Source organism: Mirounga angustirostris, unplaced genomic scaffold (assembly GCF_029215605.1).
Source record: "Mirounga angustirostris isolate CCGP_5_RB_7025 unplaced genomic scaffold, mMirAng1.0.hap1 SCAF_1, whole genome shotgun sequence".
NCBI classification, from domain to species: domain Eukaryota; kingdom Metazoa; phylum Chordata; class Mammalia; order Carnivora; family Phocidae; genus Mirounga; species Mirounga angustirostris.
The window spans coordinates 71,546,260-71,566,765 of record NW_026991709.1 but is presented as its reverse complement, the minus strand read 5'-3'; the positions used below and the strand labels follow the sequence as shown (position 1 = coordinate 71,566,765).

The window sequence follows — 20,506 nt, the reverse complement described above, 5'->3', positions numbered from 1 at the left end:
AGATACATGGGGATTTATTCTCTACTACTCTGTCTATTTTGCTGTTTTTCCCACTTCCCTTCTTTTCGTCTCCCTTCTGGGTTTTTTGTTCTTTTCCCCGTGTTTCCTCTTGCTACTTGGTGCCCACATGCTTCCCTCTGGATTCCCAAAAGTTTTTTCTCTGGTTTAGTCACCCCTGATATCTGCTTCAGAGGTCTCTTTTCCTTTATGGGGAAACTCCAGTCCATCCATCTACACATCCAGTCAATAACTCATTCCCATACGCACTTTGAGGCTATGTATCGGGCAACACACTGTAAAAGGTACTAACTGTAGTTACCTTCATGGTCTTTGATGTTACCCGACAGCTGTTAAGAGGAAGGCAGTCACAACTTATTTTGTACCATGAGATAAGAGACAGGCCGGTAACACTCTTGGGGATAACAGTATTTGAGAGGAGGAGCCAAGTGCCCTCTGGTCGGGTGGGCGGCATGATAAAGCACAGGGCACACTGGCAGGCAGAGCTGGGGAGAGGGTCTTCTCCTTCAGTACCTACCGCCCCCTTCCTGCCTTTTTGCTTGGTTGTTTTCAGACTTTAGGAATGTCGAACTGGAAGCTCCAATATGAGGTCGTGTTTATTTAGTAAAATGGAAATTGTACCTCTTGAGATGCTGGGGATTTTTGTAACCTTTAATATAAAGCATTAAAGAGTCTCCAGTGCTCAAGGAAATTCATACTTTATGTTCATGCTGAAAAAACAAAACTCCAATAAGATGGCTTAATTTTATCTTCATTTCCCAAAGCATTAGTAGATTACGAATACTATGTGAACTAAGTGAAATCGCAGGGGGAGCATTCTGAGGTCTTTCTGATTTTAAAAGTCATGATGTAAAAAAAAAAAAACCAACACCCAAAAGTCAAGGTGGTTCCCGATTCTCTGAAGTTGGGACACCCAGAGGCATGATTGTGCAACCCTTTGGGCGCCTCTGTCCTGCAGGGATTGAGACTTTCCCGGAGCTCCCCACAGTTCCCTCCGCATGCTGCTACCTCTGGACTCCTCAGCTTGGACTGTATTTGCATCTATACTTGTTAGTCTCCCTGGCTGGTCTGGGAGCTTCTGTGGGATGACAAGGGTTCAGTGCCTGGAAAGCAGTTGGCCCTCAGTAAATATCAGTTGAATGCAAGACCCCCCAAAATTATTTTCTTAAAAAAAAATCCCCATCATCTTCTCCCTTATCGATTCTCCCCTGCACAGACCCCAAGATGGTCCCCTACGTTAGCCTGACTCTGAGGACCTCCTGATGAGAAAGTAAATACTTCAAAGAAACTGCCTCTGAGAGACTAAAAAAATGCAAATGATTCCCCCTAAAGGAGTGCCCACTGCAGGATGGAGACACCTGGATTCAGGCCACCCTCCATAGGCCTTTGCTACCAGCTTTCCCCTTCCAGAAACAGGATTGTTACCTTTAAACTGTGCACTGCTTCGTTTCTTTTAACAGAACTGTTCAAAGATCTCCAAACATAAGCTTGTAATTAAGACCCCACAAAAATCAATTCAGAATCTACTGTGAGCACAGCAGGTCAGCAACAAGTTTATTATTAGACTGGCAAGGTCACAGACTGGTACATGGCTAGGTGTTTGGGCCAACTTTCCTTGACTTTCTCTCCACGGGCTCCTGCTGTCAAATTTCCCTTCTGGTGTTTGCATCCATTTGCTGTGGTTGGTTTGTCTTTATGGGGGGGTGGGGGGCATGGAGTGAGGAGGGGGAAGCAAAGCAAAAGAAGTAACACGGAGTGAATGCAGGTTCCCTTAGAGCCTCTCACAGTGACTCGGGGCAATTCACCTGATCTGTGATAGTCATTTTCTCGATGTCAATATCATTAGAGGTCAGGATATCTTTTAGATAGGTCACCGTTTCTGGAGGGAGATAAGGGTTTCTCCCCAAGATCCAAACATGATCCATGTGAAAAAGCCAGACGATTGTGGTGCAGGAGTACACGAGGGCGTAGTTCTCGTAGTCGGTGGCCAGGACCCAGTATGGAGCCGACGGCATCACTGAGAACCAGAGGAGGGCGGAGTTAAGAGGGCCAGGGCAAGAGAACCTTCATCTCCAGGACCCTGGAAACCAGGGTCCTAGTTCTTCTACATGAGTGCTTCTTAACTCTGGCTTCATGTGGGAATCTTATGGGAGCTTCGAAAAATCCTAGGCCACCTCCCTCCAGGCCTGCCCAGATTCTGATGTGGAGGTGGTTGGGACTCTTGAAGGCTCCCCTGAGATTCCAGTGTGCAGCCAGAGCTCAGAGCCATCATTCTGGATCCTTCCTCCCTGGGAGCAGGTCGGTCTGCAGAAGGTGATGGTAATGGGGGGTTCTGCTGGACCCCCTAAGCTAACAGGCTGCTCTTAGCACTAGTACAAATGCGGGTACCACTTAGATAAGTGGAGTCAAGAATGCAAGGTCAGCGGCGCCTGGATGGCGCAGTCAGTCAAGCATCTGCCTTCAGCTCAGGTCATGATCCCAGGGTGCTGGGATCGAGTCCCACATCGGGCTCCCCGCTCAGCGGGGAATCTGTTTCTCCCTCTGCCTGCAGCTCCCCCTGCTTGTGCTCTCTCTCTCTGACAAATAAATAAATAAAATCTTAAGAAAAAAAGAGGATGTGAGGTCAGCGGCCCCAGGCTTTCCAAGTCTGTGCTTCCCAGCTTCCTCTAGAACCTGCCTGGGGAGGGAATTAAGGACTAATGTTGATTTGTTTGTTTTTCTTTCTGTGTGACCTTCAAAAGTTCCTCTGTTCTTAAGAATATGGTAAATCACGTGGTAACAGGTTATAAACTCTTCCTCATAAGGGGCATATAAAGATTCATTGATTGACATCTGCATAGTATCAAAAGCTCAGCATTAAAGGGTCCTTATGAAAAGAGAGGGAGGATTTACCTTCTCCGTCGGAATCCAGAAACTTCCTCTATGAACTTACCTCCACAGCCATGGTCCAAGGCAAGGAAAAGTCATAGCCCACCTTGTTAAAGTTAAGTGGAAAATGAACCCACATGGGAGAAAGCTGTGTGCTGAGCCCATAAGAACAAAAGATTTGGACACGTATGCCGTCGTGTGTGGTTTGCTTTCCTGGGTTTCAAGCATCCCACCTCCTCCGCTCAAAAATAATCCCTCTGTTTGCCAAGTCAAACCAGAACTCAACCCTCGTGAATGACCATGAGAAGCTGCACAAAGGAGGCTGAGTGTGAGAGGTCAGAGCTTGGCTGGCCATCAAGGGCCCAGCTGGGCACGAAAATAACACAACAGGGCTAGTCCGGCTGACCACCCAACAAGGTCCCTCCTCTCTCTGACTTTCTACCTGTTTATAAATATGAAAACGGAAGGACTCCTGGTGGAAAGAAGCCTGTACAAGGCTATGGGGCCCACACTGAGTGCCGTTTCTGACTTACCTTTCTAGCCCTGTTGGTGCCGGCCTGCCGGGCTCACCCATGAGAGCTTGTATTCATCAGATATCTGCTATCCGTGAATTTCCACTGCTTTGTGTGTTCCCGGCTGGACCGAGAACTCTGCAGCTCTGAGTAGCCGGGGGGGCAATATGTCTTCCAACCTCTTCTGGCAACGGCATCCTGCCCCACCTGCACACAGCCAGGCGTTCACAGGCTGTCTTCCTCCCACAGGGTCTAGCCCTCAAGACACATTTACCCAGACATTTCCTCTCAGCAAAGAAAATTGCCCTGTCGGGCGCCTGGGTAGCTCAGTTGGTTAAGCGACTGCCTTCAGCTCAGGTCATGATCCTGGAGTCCCGGAATCGAGTCCCGCATCGGGCTCCCTGCTCGGCAGGGAGTCTGCTTCTCCCTCTGACCCTCCCCCCTCTCATGTGCTCTCTCTCATTCTCTCTCAAATAAATAAATAAAATCTTAAAAAATAAATAAATAAACAAAGAAAATTGCCCTGTCTCTTTATTAGGAAACTCTGACAACCTCCTACTGCTTATGGAAGACACTCCAACCCATGAACATGGCTTTTGAGGCTCTGCCCAGTCTTGTGCTCCACATACCTGCCCATCCTCTGGGCTTCTCTCTGCAGGCCTTTCCTCCTGCCATTCCTGCACTTGGGACAGCCTTTCCCCCATAATGTCCCCCACACCCTGGAAGACCCAGTGCAAACATCTGACCCCTCCACCAGAGTAAATCTCTTCCTCCTCTGCTTGCCCCGCCGGCAGCTCCTGCCTCTTTGAGCTCCTGTTCCGGGCTTCCTTCGGAAGGTCATGCACATGATATTTGGCCTTGCCTCCCATCCCCATCCCTCTGGGGAGTTGGGAGTCCCAGGTTTTGGTCCCAAGTCGGCCTCTAATTAGTCCAGTGACCTTGCCTCCATCACCTAGCTTTTCTGCACTTTGACTATCTTATTTGTGAAAATAAACAAGAGAAACTGACATGTATGAAGCCCCTTGCAGCTTACAGAGCATGTGCCATCTCCTTTACCTTTACGCTACCGGGCACAGAGGTGACGTTAATTGCCCGTGGTCCCATGTGCAGGCAGAACTCTTTTCATCTCCCAGCCTTCCTATCTTGGTGTATAAACTAAGAGCTTCCTCTCTGCCCCCCTGCAGGGCTTTGATGGGGGGTGGGAGGAGGGGTTCCTCTTGCAGCTGTGACTTCAGTGTCTGCCTCCTGTGTGGGGAGAGGGACCCTCGAGCAATCTGGGCATTAGGAAGTCTCACATTTCTGAGCTGGCTTCTCCCGTGTCGGTATCAACAGTAAAACGAATATTTGGTGCTTTCTCTGTTGCCTGGGTCCATTCCTCAGTTAGCCCAGAGCTCAGAGGGCAAATGCCCATGATCAAATATCCCTCAGGGAATGCCACGGTGTGGCGACAAAGTGGCAGACAGAGCCAGGGCTCAAAGTTACCATCACTCTTGTCATCTCTTGCTTCCAAGCTTTTGCACATATCAATTGTTCTGCTAATAACACCACTACTAACTACTACTAAGTACTAATTTTTTGGGCCTCCATCCCCTCTGGGAAACATGACAGGATTGGGTCTCCTACTGCTCATGCCCTTGCGCTGTTGTCTGTGCTTCCTCTATTGAAACATGGTAGTTTTACTGTAAACTGCCTGGGTACTTGTCAGTATCCACACTGGGGTGTAAGCCCCTCGGGGACAAGGGCCAGCGCTGTCTGGCTCATCATCGCATCTTCGGTGCCTAGCCCCGAGCTTGGCAAGTAGCAGGTGCTCAACAAATACATATGTATTAAGTCACTACAGGTGACACCCAGATGTGACAGGAGTGTTCCTGCCCGGGGCTCTGACTTACCATTCTAGGTAGAAAAGGCTCTAGCTTTCAGTTTGCATACATCCTATCCCTGAAACCTCCTGAGGGTAGTGAATACTTACACCAGAAGAACTTAACTCCCAGCTTGGCAGGCTCCGTAAGGTTGCCCTGGGTGGCTTCACCTTCAATTTGGTTCACGGTTCCATCAGATCTGTAATGAGTTAAAACAAAACAAAACACCTTAACTCATTGGAAGCCAAAAATCAATGAAAGGCAAGATGTGTAACACTAAAGGACCAGGACACCAAGACTGTGATTGATGGTTAGGAAGGCTCTGTCCCGTTTCCTTTGTCACTGTCTCAGACCAAGCGGAGGAAGATGGCCTTGGAGTGATAAGAAGCAACAACTGAAATGCTCCAGGACCAGATAATATGTTAGGCCCTTGCCCGTTAGGCCTGTTTTTCGAGTCCTGCAAGGCCATTTCCTGCTCTCAGTCTCCAGAGGGGTGGGAGTAAAAGAGAAGAGAAAAACAAACAAACAAAACAACCTAATACACTAAGAAGATTCGCTTCTTTAAAAATGAGAATGAACCAAAGGAAAAAAACAAGGACTGCTGTGATTACTAGAAGTCTGGAGATCTGAAAGCTTTCCCTGCTTTTGGGGCCTCAGGGACATCAGTCCCATAAAGGCGTTCATACGCCTGAGCTCTGAGACCTCTAGCCAGTCCTGCAAAGCTTCTGACTGAGTGCAGGAGGTTTTGACACAAGTCAGGTAAAACAGCAGCGAGGAAACATTTGTGATTCTCAGAAACTTAGTTAAATGTGAAGAAACGCACATCTTACACCGAATGCCACCTTACACATACAATTGGTCATTTCTTTCTTAGTGGTTTATAAAATGGTGGTGTGTCTTAAAAGTGATGGTCTTAGATTGGATGAAGTACTTTCACTCTTTTGAAGGGAGCTGACTCCATTTCCAAGTGACATGCTACGACCCCGGGGACCTCGGGGACAGGGAAAAGGCCTAGGGATGCACCGAAGGAGGGTGCTCACACATCACAGTGCTCTTCCGAGGAAGCTGACGGAGGACCAGCCCATTCACCACTCCTCAAGGGGCAAACTAAAACTAGAGCAATTGCGTGTGTTAGAAAGTCGGTAAGCTATGGTGACTGGCGATCGATGTCCCAGAAACCAGACAATAAGCAACAGGTAAGGACGGATGGCAAATGTACTCTGATGCTGCTGGATGCAGAGTCTGTCATCAAGTAGGGCTGGAGACCAGGCCCTGCGCTGTCCCCTGGAACTCAGCTGGGAAGACAGGAAGATGGTCCCTTTTCATTTGCATACAGTTGCTTAGCAACAAACCAGACTCCTCTCAACAGACTTTCCCCCCTTCCTTCATCATTTATGTTTTGTCCAGAACAGTTTTCAAAACACCAGTCTCTGATCATAAACTCACACTTTGTTCATGGAAAAAATACACTTGTATTTTCAAGGGTAGCTCCAGATTAACGGAATAGGCTGTATTTATTAAATGATTACTCCACACCAAACACTAAGTGATTTACACGTGTTACCTCATCCAAACGCTCACAAAGCCCTGTGGAGGGAGGTTCTATGATTATTTCCATTTTACAGAGAGGAAACAGAGGCTTCGAGAATGATCATAACTCACTGAAGATCACATCGTTAGTATTTGACAACCAGGATTTGAAATGGGGCAGCCTAACTCCCAAGCCCGAGCCCTTCAGCTCCGAGCCCGGTGCCAACTGCTCTAGCTCTCAAATCCCCTGACCCTGGCTAAGAGCAGCTTGCTGAGACTGGGCACTGCGTCTCCGCCCATCCTGCAGTGTCCCGAAAGGAAAACCACACCCCTCCCTGAACCAGCAAACCTTTCTCCGTGTGCCCTTGTATTTTAAACAGACGTGACCCTGCATGCGGAGCAACCTAATACTCAGGACACAGTTCAAGAGGACTCCCTGCCAGCTCCACAGGACAGTCCAAAGACTCTCATGGGTTTGGGGATCTGTGTCATTGTCTGACTCTTGGCCACGGAATGGGACAAAATATTTGAAATGAGGTCATCGCAACTTTAGATGGGCGCCTGCCTCCCAATCCTTGTAGCCCTTCCTGGGCTCTAAAATAAGCTGGTTTTCTCTTTACAGGCCCTTAAGGTTTTTACTTTGTTTCTATGATGTATGCAGGGCCAGGGAGTCACCCCACTGTGTCTTGGCTCACAGGAAGCTTAGTGGATAAGGGGATGGCCACACAAAGCGTCTGGGAGCCTGAGTAAATTCCAGGCTGGGGTGTGGTTGTTTTCTTGGAGTTGAACACAGTTCTCAGATCCTGTAGGGAACAGGAAGGACAACCCCTCATCCCCAACCTTCCTTTCATGTGTCCTCTGTCCTCTTCCCCATTTCACTTCTCCCGGGCTTGAATCTCAGCGTTGTTGCTTATAAGCTGTGTGGCCCTTGGGCACATTACCTCTCTGTACTTCAGTTTTTCTCATCAAGAAAAGTGGGGTTAATAATAGTCCCTACCCCAGGGTCGCTGTGGGGATTGTATAGTCCCTACCCCAGGGTCGCTGTGGGGATTAAATGAATACGTATATTCATTTACATGTACATACATAGAGGTCCACACGTGTATACATACACATACAGAATAGTGCCTTGCACATAGGAAATGCTTAATATTTGTTACTATCATTTATTGTTGCTCTTATCTTTGTTGATGGAAGGTGGCTAGGAGCACTTTCTGGGGCTTTTTTAAAGTTTATGTGTGCTTTCTAAAGTATGAATTTTTGTATCAAATAGAAATCATTAGAAGCCGTCAGTAAGGGGCGCCTGGGTGGCTCAGATGGTTAAGCGTCTGCCTTCGGCTCGGGTCATGATCTCAGGGTCCTGGGATCGAGTCCCGCATCGGGCTCCCTGCTCCTTGGGAGCCTGCTTCTCCCTCTGCCTCTCTCTCTCTGTCTCTGTCTCTCATGAATAAATAAATAAAAATCTTTAAAAAAAAAAAAGTGTATAAAAAAAAAAGAAGCCATCAGTAATAGAAAAGTAGACTTCTACAGACTATCCTGTTCACATAAACTAGAGTGGGACTATGTCTGTAATAGTCAAAGCTGCCTGGAGATGGAATAAATTGTCATGGAAGGCGATGAGCAACCATCAGTTCCTGGAAGGATTCAAGCAGAGCTGGATGTCCTCTGTCAGTAGATAATGTACAAGGGCTTCTCTCTTGGTTTGGAGATCAGATGAGAAGGTCGCCCCTGTCCTTTGCTATGAGAGTATCTATTTCGCAATGAGAGCAGGAACCCCACAGTCTGGATTCCTGTTGAGTCCCTAGTGCCTTTCACAGGGAGTACACATACAACAGTAACATAGTACTCACAAGGAGTACACGATACAGCAAGATGTTCAGCAAGTAGTCTTGCAAGTAAATGAGTGGCTTCTAGTCCCCGCGATCCCGCCTGCCCAAAGTTGTCATCTCAGGACGTGCTGTGAGCGGGAGTGCAGACCCAGCCACATCGGCATCCCCCCGAACCAGACTGCAAGGACACCCGGTCATCCCAGGACAGCCACCTGCAGGCTGGCTCCGGGCTGTGTTGCTTTTGAAACCACAGCCGCTCACCTCAACTCCTGGTTTACCACTTTGATGTTTCCGTTTTCCATTAGCGAGTAGTTGGCTTGGATGCAGCTTCCCTTCTCAAAGCTCACTGGGATCTTCTCAATTTCGTACCATCGTCCAAGATACTGCAGAGATAACAATAAGCAGAGAAAACCCTGTGGCTCTCTGGGGACCTGCAAACTCTTCCCTATTGTTGTCTTTTAGAGCAGAGCCCTTTCCCGGGGAAACCAAGCAAAATGCGCTGCATTGTTCACAACATCAACTGAGCAAGATATTGATTCAAAGGAGAGTAAGTGAATCGGATGTGCAGGCATTGGTCGAATGGCACATCTTATTCCTAAAGTGCTCTTTATTTAGATACGCTGTCAGTTGCCCCTCCAGCCAAAATCTATGTGAAATTCTAGACTCTGTAAAAGAGAGGGAGCAGTCCAGGTGATGTAAGGTGCCACCTCAAATATTTTGTGATTCTATGAGGCATCTTTGAATTGTGTGCAAAGTCAGATATGTTCACTGTGGGGGACTGGGCCTCCAGAGTTGGTTGAATTCTCCTCATATGACCCCGGACAGGGAGCTGGTCACAAAGGCTTTTGGCAGGTGATCAGGAGTTAGAAGACTGGTATCATCCACTTCCACTGGGGGCTTGGTCTCAGTTCATACCTTCGTGCACAGAGTCAGCCTTAAAGGAAGTGTGCAACGGAGTGGGTGAGGGTGAGGGGAGACAGGTGTTTTCATGCTTCCATGCATTGCCTTGCATGGAGACTACTCCAATTTACAACCTTCATGGGGGGTAATTTGGCAATTATCTAGCAAAGCTGAAAATGCATATAGTGCGTATATGAGGTTATTTGTTGTGGTACTATATGTAAGAACTAGACAGGAAACTAGAGTCTAAGTGAGCATTAGTAGGGGACCTGAGTCCATAAATGATGGCACATTCATACAATGGAATGTTATACACCCTCTCTTAAAGGAGTCATATGCAATTATCTCCAAGATACATTCAATGGAAAAAGAGCTGGGTGAAAAACGGAGTATATGGAAAAATGGGGGGAAAAGTTATTATATTCATTTTCTATTGCTGCTGTAACAAATTACCACAAGCTTACAACTCAAATTTATGGTCTCACAGTTCTGTTCATCACAGTTCTGTACATCAAGTGAGCTGGGTTAAAATCAAGGTGTTGGCAGGGCTGTGTTCCTTTCTAGAGGCTCTAAAGAACTCTGTCTTTTTGCCTTGTCCAAGTTCTAGAGGCCACCCATATTCCTTGGTTGGTGAACCCCTTCCTCCATGTTCAGAGCCAGCAAAAGCGGGAGAGATCCTTCTCACATTGTACCTCTCTGACTCTTGTTCCATCATCACGCCTCTCTGACCACAGCTAGGGAAGGTTCTCTGCCTTCAGTGATTAGACTGGGCCCACTGGATAAACCGGGCCACTCTTGCCATCTCCAAGTTTATAACTTTCATCACATCGGCAAAATCCCCCTTCCCATGGAAAGTAGCATATTCACAGGTTCCAGGGATCAGGGTGTGTACATCATTCTGCCTACTGCATTTATGTATGTATATGTGGACGTATACATTATCTCCCAAAAGATACACAATGAACTGTTTTTACTGGCTGCTACTAGGGAGGGAAACTGAGGTAGGAAGGAAACAGGGGTAGGAGAAAAACTTTTCATCGAATGTTCTTTGGTACATTTAGAATTTTGAACCATGTGGATATATTTACTTAGTCAAAATATTAATTCAAAGTATTTTAGAAATTTAAAAATGTATTATTCAACAAAGGAAAATCAGAGATGCCCTCACCTTCAAAAAAGTCAGACTTTGAACTGAGAGTGTACTGCAAACAGGGGGCAGTATTGTTCCAGTCACATGGCTGTTTGCTCAAATATATACCCACGTTTATGACATAAAGTTCCACTCATTTATTAAAGCATATCTTTCATTTAAAACCACTGAAATTGACATTCATTTAAAGCACCCAAAAATAAGGTTAGAGGTCATTTGGTTTCCTAGGCATCCTCAAAAAAAGCTCCATTTTATACAGATCATTTAAAATAGTTCTATTATTGTTAAGGTGACTTTAGTGCTCCACAATTAAAACTGAGGAAGCATGATTTTCCAGAAAAGAGGAAACTCAGAGGTGGAAGATTGCTTTTCATGTCATGCTCCCTTATAATTTTATAATATTTTTGCGAAAGCCCTTTCATGGTTTTGGGTCTGTTTCTCTATCCACATAAGAAGAATGCAACGTGTAAAAAGAATCTTGGAGGTGGCTCAGCCGGTTGGGCTTCCGACTCTTGATTTTGGCTCGGATCATGATCTTGGGGTTGTGGGATTGAACCCGGATTGTGGAGCCTGCTTGGGATCTTCTCCCTTTCCCTCTGCCCCTCCCGGCTTGTGCGCACACGTGCGCTCTCTCTCTCAAAAAAAAAAAAAAAAGAAAAGAAAAGAAAAAAGAATCCTGGAAAGGAAGAAGTAAAACTCCCTTTATTTGCAGATAACATGATTTTGTAATAGAAAATCCTAAGGAATCGACACACACAAAAACTATTAGAACTAATAAATGAAATCAGCTAGGTTAAATGATACAAGATCAATATACAGAAATCAAATAGCTTTCTACACTTACACTGAACACTGTAAATTATGAAAATTCCATTTACAATAGCATCAAAAGAATAAAATACTTATGAATAAATTTAACCAAAAAACGCAAACCTTATACTCTGAAAAATACAAAACGTTGTTGAAAGAAATTAAAGAAGACCCAAGAGTAAATGGAAAGATAACCTATGTTCATGGATTAGAAGGCTTAAAATTATTAAGATGACAATATTCTCCAGACTGATCTAGATTCAGTGCAGTATTTATAAAAGGGAAATACAAACAACTCTGCTTTTTTGCAGAAATTGACAGATCCTAAAAGTCGTATGGAAATGCAAAGGACCCAGAATAGTCAGAAGAACAAAACTGGAGGCCTCAAATATTCTAATTTCAAAACTTACTACAAAGCTATAGTAATCAACACTGTATAGCACTGGCATAAGGATAGACGTATAGAACAATAGAATAGAATTGAGAGTCCAAAAAAACTCTTGCATATATATGGCCAATTGATTTTCAACAAAGATGCCAAGATTATTTGATGGGGAAAGAATAGTCTTTTCAACAAAGAGTTCTGGGACAACTGAATATCCAATATCAAAGTTTCACATCAATAAAGTGAAAAGACAATCCACAGGACGTGGGAAATATTTGCACATCCAATATCTGATAAGAGGCTTGTATCTAAACATATAAAGAACTCTCAGCTCAATAATTAAAAGATAAATAACCCAAGTAAAAGATGGGCAAAGGACTCAGACATTTCTCCAAAGAAGATAGATAAATGGACAATAAACACATGAAAAGATGCTCAACGTCATTAACCATCAGAGAAATGCAAATCAAGACCACAATGAGATTCCACTTCGTACCCACTAAAATTTTAAGGACTATAATCAAAAAAGATGGCAATAACAAGTGTGGGCAAAGATAGGAGAAATTGGTGTCAGACACTGCTGGTGGGACTGTAAAATGGTGATGCAGTTCTTTTGGAAAACAGTCTGGCAGTTTCTCAAAAAAGTTAACGTGGAGTTACCGTCTGACCTAGCAATTCTCCTCCTAGGTATATGCCCAGGAGAACTGAAAATATATGTCCACAAAAAAACTCCCACAAAAATAAACACACAAAAACCATGTACATGAATGCTTATAGCAGCATTATTCCTGATAGTTGAAAGTGTAAACAACCCAAATGATGAACAGATAAATAACATGTGGCATTATCTATGCAGTAGAATATTATTTGCCAATGAAAAGAAATGAAGTACGGATACATAGTACACTATGGATGAGCCTTGAAAATACTATGCTGAGTAAAAGGATCCAGTCACAAAAGACCACACATTGTATGATTCCACGTCTATGAAATGTCCAGAATAAGCAAATTCATAGAGACAGGTTGCCTGGGGCAGGGAGGGGCGAGGGGGAAATGGAGAGTGACTGTTTATGTGTAGGGATGATGAAAATACTCTAAAATTGATTGTGGTGATGGTTTCATAACTCTGCGATTATACAAAAAAAATTAAAACATTGAAAGTGAACTGATATGGTATATGAATTATATTTCAATAAAACTTTTTTAAACATCCCGCTTTATTCTTCAAAAGACTTTTGTAAATACAGATCAACTATAATTTTCAAAGTGTCTTGGGATTTTTTACCCCCAAATTGAAATATAATTCAAATTCCCTGGATTTTTTCTGGAAAGTCTCCTGTGGCTTAGCAGGGTTACCTCAATAAAGGGACCAGCCTGTAATAGTTTTGGAGTAAGTCAATGTAAACTGTACTATGTGTCTCCTTCCTCCCTCCCCTCTGTGACTCTCTATTGATGGTGCTCCTTCCCCACAGCCCCCGGGCTCTGAGCTCTCTTCCCTCACTCCTCTACCTACTCCGTCCCCTGAGAGGTCCCAACACTCATTCACACTGAGGAGGGAGTGACTGGCAACAATTTTAATGTTACCCATCATGAGTGCAGCCTCTTAAAAAAAAGATCCAAAGTTTCCGCTAAGGAGAAAATGTCTGAAGAGGGAGATTCTAGGCATGAGTTCGCAGCAACGGAAGCCATTTCGTGTTACCCAGTCGCTGCCTCGGCAGTTCCCTGCGTGTATATATGTACACATATGCACAGTAAGGCTGGGCCTGATCCCACAAAGAAAAACCACATATGGGGGATCTGGTTATATTGGTATCTTTTTAGCGCAGGGAACAAAAAAGCCTCTTGGGGGAGTTCTGTCTTCTTCTAGGCTCTGCGTGAGGAATCCGTGGCTGTCCTGCCCAGTGGCGAAGCCTGGTTTTGAATCCCACTCTGCAGTGATTAGCCGGGTGACCTGGGTCAGTGATGAGCTGTGTGACATTGAGCTTCTTCATCCGTAGAATGCGGATAATAGCTCCGGAACAGCTGCTGCCCATGAACTAACTGCCCCATGTCCTCTCAGCCTAGCTGGGTTCACCTCGGCCACCGTGGACAATTCCCACACACCGCCAGCTACCCACCTTGAGCCCATGCCTCCCCCTCTGCCGGAAGGCCTTGCCAGCACCACGGGAATACCCACAGCCCGCTCACATCCCTCCGTGCGACAATCTGAGGAGCACTCTACACATTTCCTCAGAGGATCCCCAGCAGGACGGAACCCTGTTGTTAACAGTGTTACTGTCGAGAAATGCATCCTTTATTGCTGTCCTGCTTCTCTGTCCCTTCCCCACATGCCCACGGTGCTTCCTGGGATCATCTTCCCCAAACCCTCTGCTCCCCAGTTCTTGCCTCAGAGTCTGCTTTGGGGGATCCCCCAATAGGATAAGTACCTACCCCAAGGCTTGCTGTGGGACTCAAAGCAGAATACTCACACTGAAGCCTAGAGGATGGTTATTCAAACCAATAGGAGGTTAGCCTTTTACCGCACCTTGTTCACATCAAAATCCTTCTGCACTGGAGGGCTCGGGCATTTCCCAAGGTGGAAGGCTTGTCCGTCCACAGCACTGAAGAGACCGACCAGCACGGAAAGCAGCAGCTCCCTCACCATCTTGGGGCTGAGGATGGAACCTGGGGTTCAGAGAAACAAAGCAGCTCTGGTCGTTCTGGGCCTCCCGAGGACACGCAGTCACCAGGGGATAATTTCTGGGGACCTCTTTGGGGACCTTCCCCTAAGCCTTTGCAACAGTCACGCTGCAGGGTCACCTGAGTCAATGGTGCTGTGAGCCCTTCCGCCCCCGGGAGCCTCTCCAGACCTTTTGTCCCTCCAGGAGAGCACACTCTGCCTGGTGTTGGAGCTCGTTGGATTTATTTTGCAACTGCTCCCTCCCAAGTATGCATTTTTCAAGGAGGGACACTCCCAGAACCTGGCAATGTCAGGCACAGTCCAGACTTGTTGATGGAGAGAAACAGTGTGGGGTGGGGGCAGGCAAAGGGGGAGGTGGAAGCTATTGAGTGAACCATGCAAGAGAAAAAAGATGAACATAAATCGTGCATGACATTTAGTGTCTTATGAGAGTCGTAAGAGAAATGCCTCCCTGATCCACACCCCACACCCCTACCCCATCTTGGGGGGCTGTTTACCAACTCAGGAGTAAGCCTGAGACCTGAACAGGCAGCCGCGTGCTGGGAACCCCACGGTCACCCCGAATGGGTCTGAATGCAGGCTTTGCCACATACTAAGTATAACTGTGTCCAGTTCACACTTTAGCTTCCTGGTCTATTAAGTGGGAATAACAACCATACCAATCTCATGAAGTTTAGCGAGAATTAAATGAGATGCTACAGAGAGAGCATTTAGGGTGGTATGTGACACAGAGAAAATGCTTTATAAATGCTAGTTGTTGTTAGCATGAAAAGCAGAAACAAATAGTTATTTCCTGAATTTCTCTTTGGACCTCTGTTGGGGATATCTTCCATAGATGTGCATTTATTATTTTTTTTTTAGTTGAATAGACAGGGACACAGATGTGCATTTAGCTAGAGGCGGGCCAGCAGCTGGCAACGGGCATTTTGGCCCAAGCGCCCTTCCCTGCTTCTTGCCTGCCACTTGACTGTGGCTCCACAGGAGCTATTTCCAGCTCTTTGCCTTTCTCCCTGCAAAGGAGAGGACTGAATTAATGCAAGCAAAATGTTCTCAGATCTGAGCATTTAAAAGGAGGTGTCATAACACGATTAATTATAACCACTTTATTATGGTTAAACCTCCAAATAACCTTTAATAATCGATAGCTTTTCTTCTGGAGGTTTCGTTGCTCCGTTTTCAAAGGAACAGTTACATAATGAGTAAAGCTGCCAGCCGGGGATGGTGGTGGCGGGGTGGTGGTTGAGTCTCCCTTGAGCAAGCCAAGTCGGTGGTAGGATCCCACCTTCTCTGAGAATCCATCTCCCATCAGCTCCTACCACCACGTAAACAACACCTGTCTTTTAACCTTTTGGGAGATGATGGAATTGCCTGAACTGACACAAATTTGCATCCATCTCCAAGAAATTCTTAGAACCATGGAGCTCTACTCTTGGCCCTCAGTAGGCTCCAAGCTCAGTGCCTTGCCCAGAAGATCTAACCTCAAAGGATGGTCACACATTATGCACATTCTACAGGGTCCCCCAAACTGGTAGGACTTGAGAGGTCCTTTACCCACCCTCCAAGCCCCCTACACATGGGAAGCTGAGGGCCAGAAGGGGCAGAGAGCTGGGACTCGGGGGCCATTGCCAACTAACTGTCCGTCCTGCAGCGACCTTGAATCATGCTGCCTTCTGTACACCGCCTTTGGTGGCTTTCCATAAACACCTCTCTCTGCAACCTTGATGAGCCTCATTTCACCAAGTGACAGTTACACCAAAAGCCAGTTCCCTGTCTTACTCTGACAAATATTAAAAAATGTTCTATTGTGGGCTGAAACATGTGCTTTAGCTCTGTAGGAGGATTTCAGAGCTAATTCTTACCCTTGCTCGCATCTTTTCCAAAGATGCTTCTTTCTTGCCGTAGTTTTATTCCTATGGTTAAAACTTTTTGTAGAGAGAAAGGGTTGATGGCATCCACAGTTTCTTTTCCAGGCCCCTCCCATTCTAGTTCACGCCACACTCGAGCACCTTCTGAAGGGGAGGCAGGAGGGAGAGGGCTCGGAGACAAGAGGAGCAAAGTAAAGCCATTTCGGCTTTAGGCTGACCCTTTAACCTAAAAGTCGGCAGGTCGTAAAAAGAGTTAACAAGATCCGACTCACAGAAGACCACAAGACCCCTCCGGCAGTAAAAGCCACAAAGGTCCGACATTCTTAAAATTGCTCCCTGCAGGTAATTTCATGATCCTAAAACAATGGAAAAACATACCACCCAATGTAAATGATAAACCCAAAGTTAAAGAGTGAGCCCCTCCCTATATGGTTAGCTAATTTAAAAAACCGTATAAAATCCTTTATTAGAGGCAAAGGGGAGTCCTCTTCCTCAGTTGGAAGGAGAGACTGCTACTTTGTGAGGTAGCTGCTTTCTTCTATACTTAATAAATCTTTGTCCCTTTCTCTCAATGGCTTGCCCTTGAATTCTTCCCCGTGCAAGGGCAAGAACCCTCTTGGCGATGGGCCTGAGGCCCTCCCTCTGGGGCCTCGGCCCCATCCCGCATCAGAGGTAAGTCACATTATTAACATATACCTGTGAACTTGGCTATGTGTGACCTGTATGTTTGCATCATCTTCTAATACTAATAGGAAGACTGTCTTAATGAGGGGAGTTTACATATTTTAAAAATAAATATAATTTAAATGCTCTTTTAACTGAATATTAAATTATTTCATAATAATTCCGCTAAGGTTATGGTGCACCCACCCTGGACCAGCACTGACTCTGTGAACTGATACCTCTTGAGTATACTCACACTCACTGAACTTCCCCATGGAGAAGCCCTGGCCTCAGTATATTGAGTGGGCCCCACACTGTATCACCACCATACCCTACCTGTTAGGGTCCTGCATTGACATTCTCTTTGCCCTCAATGCTGTTAATGAGCCCAGGTTACTTCCCGCGAAGCTCTGAAGCCAGAGCTTACTCACACCAGGTCTCCTCGGAGCCTGTTCTCTTAACACCTGAGTATTAGTGAGGACATAGTCCCTGCTTTCAAAGAGCTGCCGATCATTAAGGACTAGATTTTTAGATTTCACGTGATAAAACAAAATACATTTCCACAAGTAAATGGGTCTAAAAAACCCATTTAGCTATTGAATCTAACAAGAAAATATGTCTTCTGAAGAAAACAGGTTTGTATCATATTGTTAAATGCATTTCCTATTCACAGGATTAATTCTAGCTCACTTTCCAGTTAATTTTACTGTAGCACACCGGTGGATGACAACTCCCCGAGAACTCATCTAGTCCAGTATTGGTGTAGGGAAGATTTTCTTCTTGTCTGTATAGCATGCAAGAGGGTGCCCTGTGCAAGCAGAAGACTTGGAGATGAGTCAACATGGGGTTGGCACCCCAGTCTGGTATCTGTTGGCAGTCTTCTCTTAGACTTGTGGTTTGGGATAGTGGAACCTCAGCTGCATCGTCTGAAAATGGCATGAATAGTATCTACCTTGTAAGGGTGCTTGAGGAAAAATGAGACCAAATTTGCCAAGCAGCTGGTACAAACTCTCCATCCTGTTAGTTACTATTTTTAGCCGAAAAGGGGGCAGTGAAAAGCCAAGACTGCCTCTAGTTCAAGCATCATTCATCATAAATGAAAATTAAAACCACAGTACGTACCTTTTTTGTCAAGATGAAGGCAGTTTCCACATGCAAACTCATCCAATTTAGGATTCGTTCTCTTGTTGACTGGCTTCTCCCAAGCTATTTTATAAGCTTCATAGGGTCATTGATGTTTACTTTTAATGCCTGCCACACCCCCTCCAGCTCAGGAAGGCTGGCCTAAAAGCTTAGCTCTGTACCAAACACAGAGATGGGATGTTTTGTCCATTTCCCTCCCCCAATTTCCTTCACAGCTGCTCCCTGCAAAAGAAACAATGAGATACTGTGTGTGTGTGGATGTGAGAGAGGGAGAAAGACAAAGTGCATTTCTTTCAAAACATCTTTTTTGCTCTGTGGGTTTTCTAATTTAATTTTCTCAGTCAGAATGCACTTTTAAGTTCCAGCAAGATGAGTTGCAACATGTTTTCGAGCATCTGGTATTTATTTTTCATTTTTGTGTAAATGAAAAATCAACAATCTCCTTTCCTGACACGGAGCATGAATTCCACGCCATGTGGTCTCTGGCCTAGAATGTGGCTCAGGCAACAGGGTGAAAGTTAAGAATTACAGGTGGCTTTTTTTGTGATCCTGGGGAAGCCACCCACTTCTCTGAGTCTCGGGCTCCCCATGGTGAGGTAGGGACTGTCATTTCTGTCTCTGCCAGAGCTCAGCGTACAGGGGAGATGACCAGTTGGGAAAGAGCTGGGGCTAAGAGCTGAGAATGCCAAAGGTGTATCTTGCGCAGCTTCTCGCTCCTGACGGCTCATCCCCTCCCAGCTGCATATTCTCCGTGGCCTCTTCCTGCCTGTGGTAGAAGTGGACTTAAGTCGCTCATTCCACAGAGATGGGGCTGGGCCTCATCCCTCTCGGTGGAATGAGCAGCTTTGAATCTTAGGACTTAGATTCTGTGCCTTCGTGATAAGGCAGGAGGTGTTTTTAGGGGCACGTAGATAAGACAGTACCTTTGTAGGAGACTTCAATTCCCAAATAAAATGCATTCTCCAATTTCTAAGCAATAGAGAGAAATTTATAGCACTAGGCCTTATGCACATGAAAATAACAACAACAGCAACCAAAGCGAATCCTTGACATAGCAGACCCTGTGAGATAGAACAGAAGTTCTGATTTCCGTTCAGGCCCTGACTTGCTGGGTCCCTCAGTGCCCTGCTGGCTCTTGCCCTCTCTCCTCCCGCGTCCTTGCTCAAATGTTACTTCCTTCAAAAGGCCTTCCTGACCTTTGAAAAATAGTGCTCTTGTCACTACTACTTTGCCCGCTTTATTATATCCTTGTTACAGCTTTACCTGAAATTATACCCCTGATTCGATGTATTTTTTGCTTCTTGTGTTTCCCCACTAGTATATAAGCAACACGAGTGCAGAGAATTTGTCTCTTTGACTCCCTGCTGTACCCCCAGGTGCAAGAACACATTATAAGCACTCAATAAATAAATTGAACGGAAGGGATCTACCTATTCAAATAATTTACTGAGGGGCGCCTGGCTGTGGAGAGTGTGACCCTTGATCTGGGGGTTGTGAATTCCAGCCCCATGTTGGATGTAGAGATTACTTAAAAAAGAACAAAAACATTTTTGGGGGGCCTGGCTGGCTCAGTCTGTACAGCATGTGACTCTTAATCTCAGGGTTGTTAGTTTAAGCCCCACATTGGGCGTGGAGCCTTCTTTAAAAAAATAAATAAAAAAGAATTTACTGAGAATTCTAAGGTCTGCAAAAGGAACTAGAGGTAATTAAGAGACTTTTATTTGAGGGCGCCTGGGTGGCTCAGTTGGTTAAGCGACTGCCTTCGGCTCAGGTCATGGTCCTAGAGTCCTGGGATCGAGTCCCACATAGGGCTCCTGGCTCGGCGGGGAGCCTGCTTCTCCCTCTAACCCTCTCCCCTCTCATGCTGTTTCTCTCTCTCTCTTTCTTTCTCAAATAAATAAATAAATAAAAAGAGACTTTTATTTGAATTGTTTTTCTGGGAAACTATTAACCTGTAAATTTCTGTGTCTTCTTGACCTGCATCACATTTGTTACCAGGAATTGCCTGTCATTAAAGAAATACACAGTTAATTTCTCGTTAACCTCATAAAAAGAATATTTTTCTTTACTCTAAATAACCACATCGTTTTCCACAAAGCAATGTTGCTCAAGTTTCCAAATATGTAAGTTGGAGATCGATATATTTTATCTTTTTTTTTTTTTAAAGATTTTATTTATTTATTTATGCCTCAGGTCATGATCCTGGGGTCCTGGAATAAAGCCCCACGTGGGCTCCCTGCTCAGCAGGGAGTCTGCTTCTCCCTCTGCCCCTCCCCTGCTTGTGCTCGAGCTTT

General features: G+C 45.5%; 1 protein-coding gene across 1 annotated transcript; it reads right to left on the bottom strand.

Annotated features, from left to right (window-relative positions):
• Positions 1-1,533: 1,533 nt before the first annotated feature.
• On the bottom strand, positions 1,534-18,434 carry APOD (apolipoprotein D). Its single transcript, XM_045903122.3, has 5 exons — positions 18,192-18,434; positions 14,386-14,525; positions 8,878-8,999; positions 5,368-5,456; positions 1,534-2,035 (listed from the first exon to the last, which is right to left on the bottom strand). Exons 2-5 carry the CDS (start codon positions 14,503-14,505, stop codon positions 1,800-1,802), a joined length of 567 nt encoding a protein of 188 aa, XP_045759078.1. The 5' UTR covers positions 14,506-14,525; positions 18,192-18,434; the 3' UTR covers positions 1,534-1,799.
• Between the last annotated feature and the right edge of the window lie 2,072 nt (positions 18,435-20,506).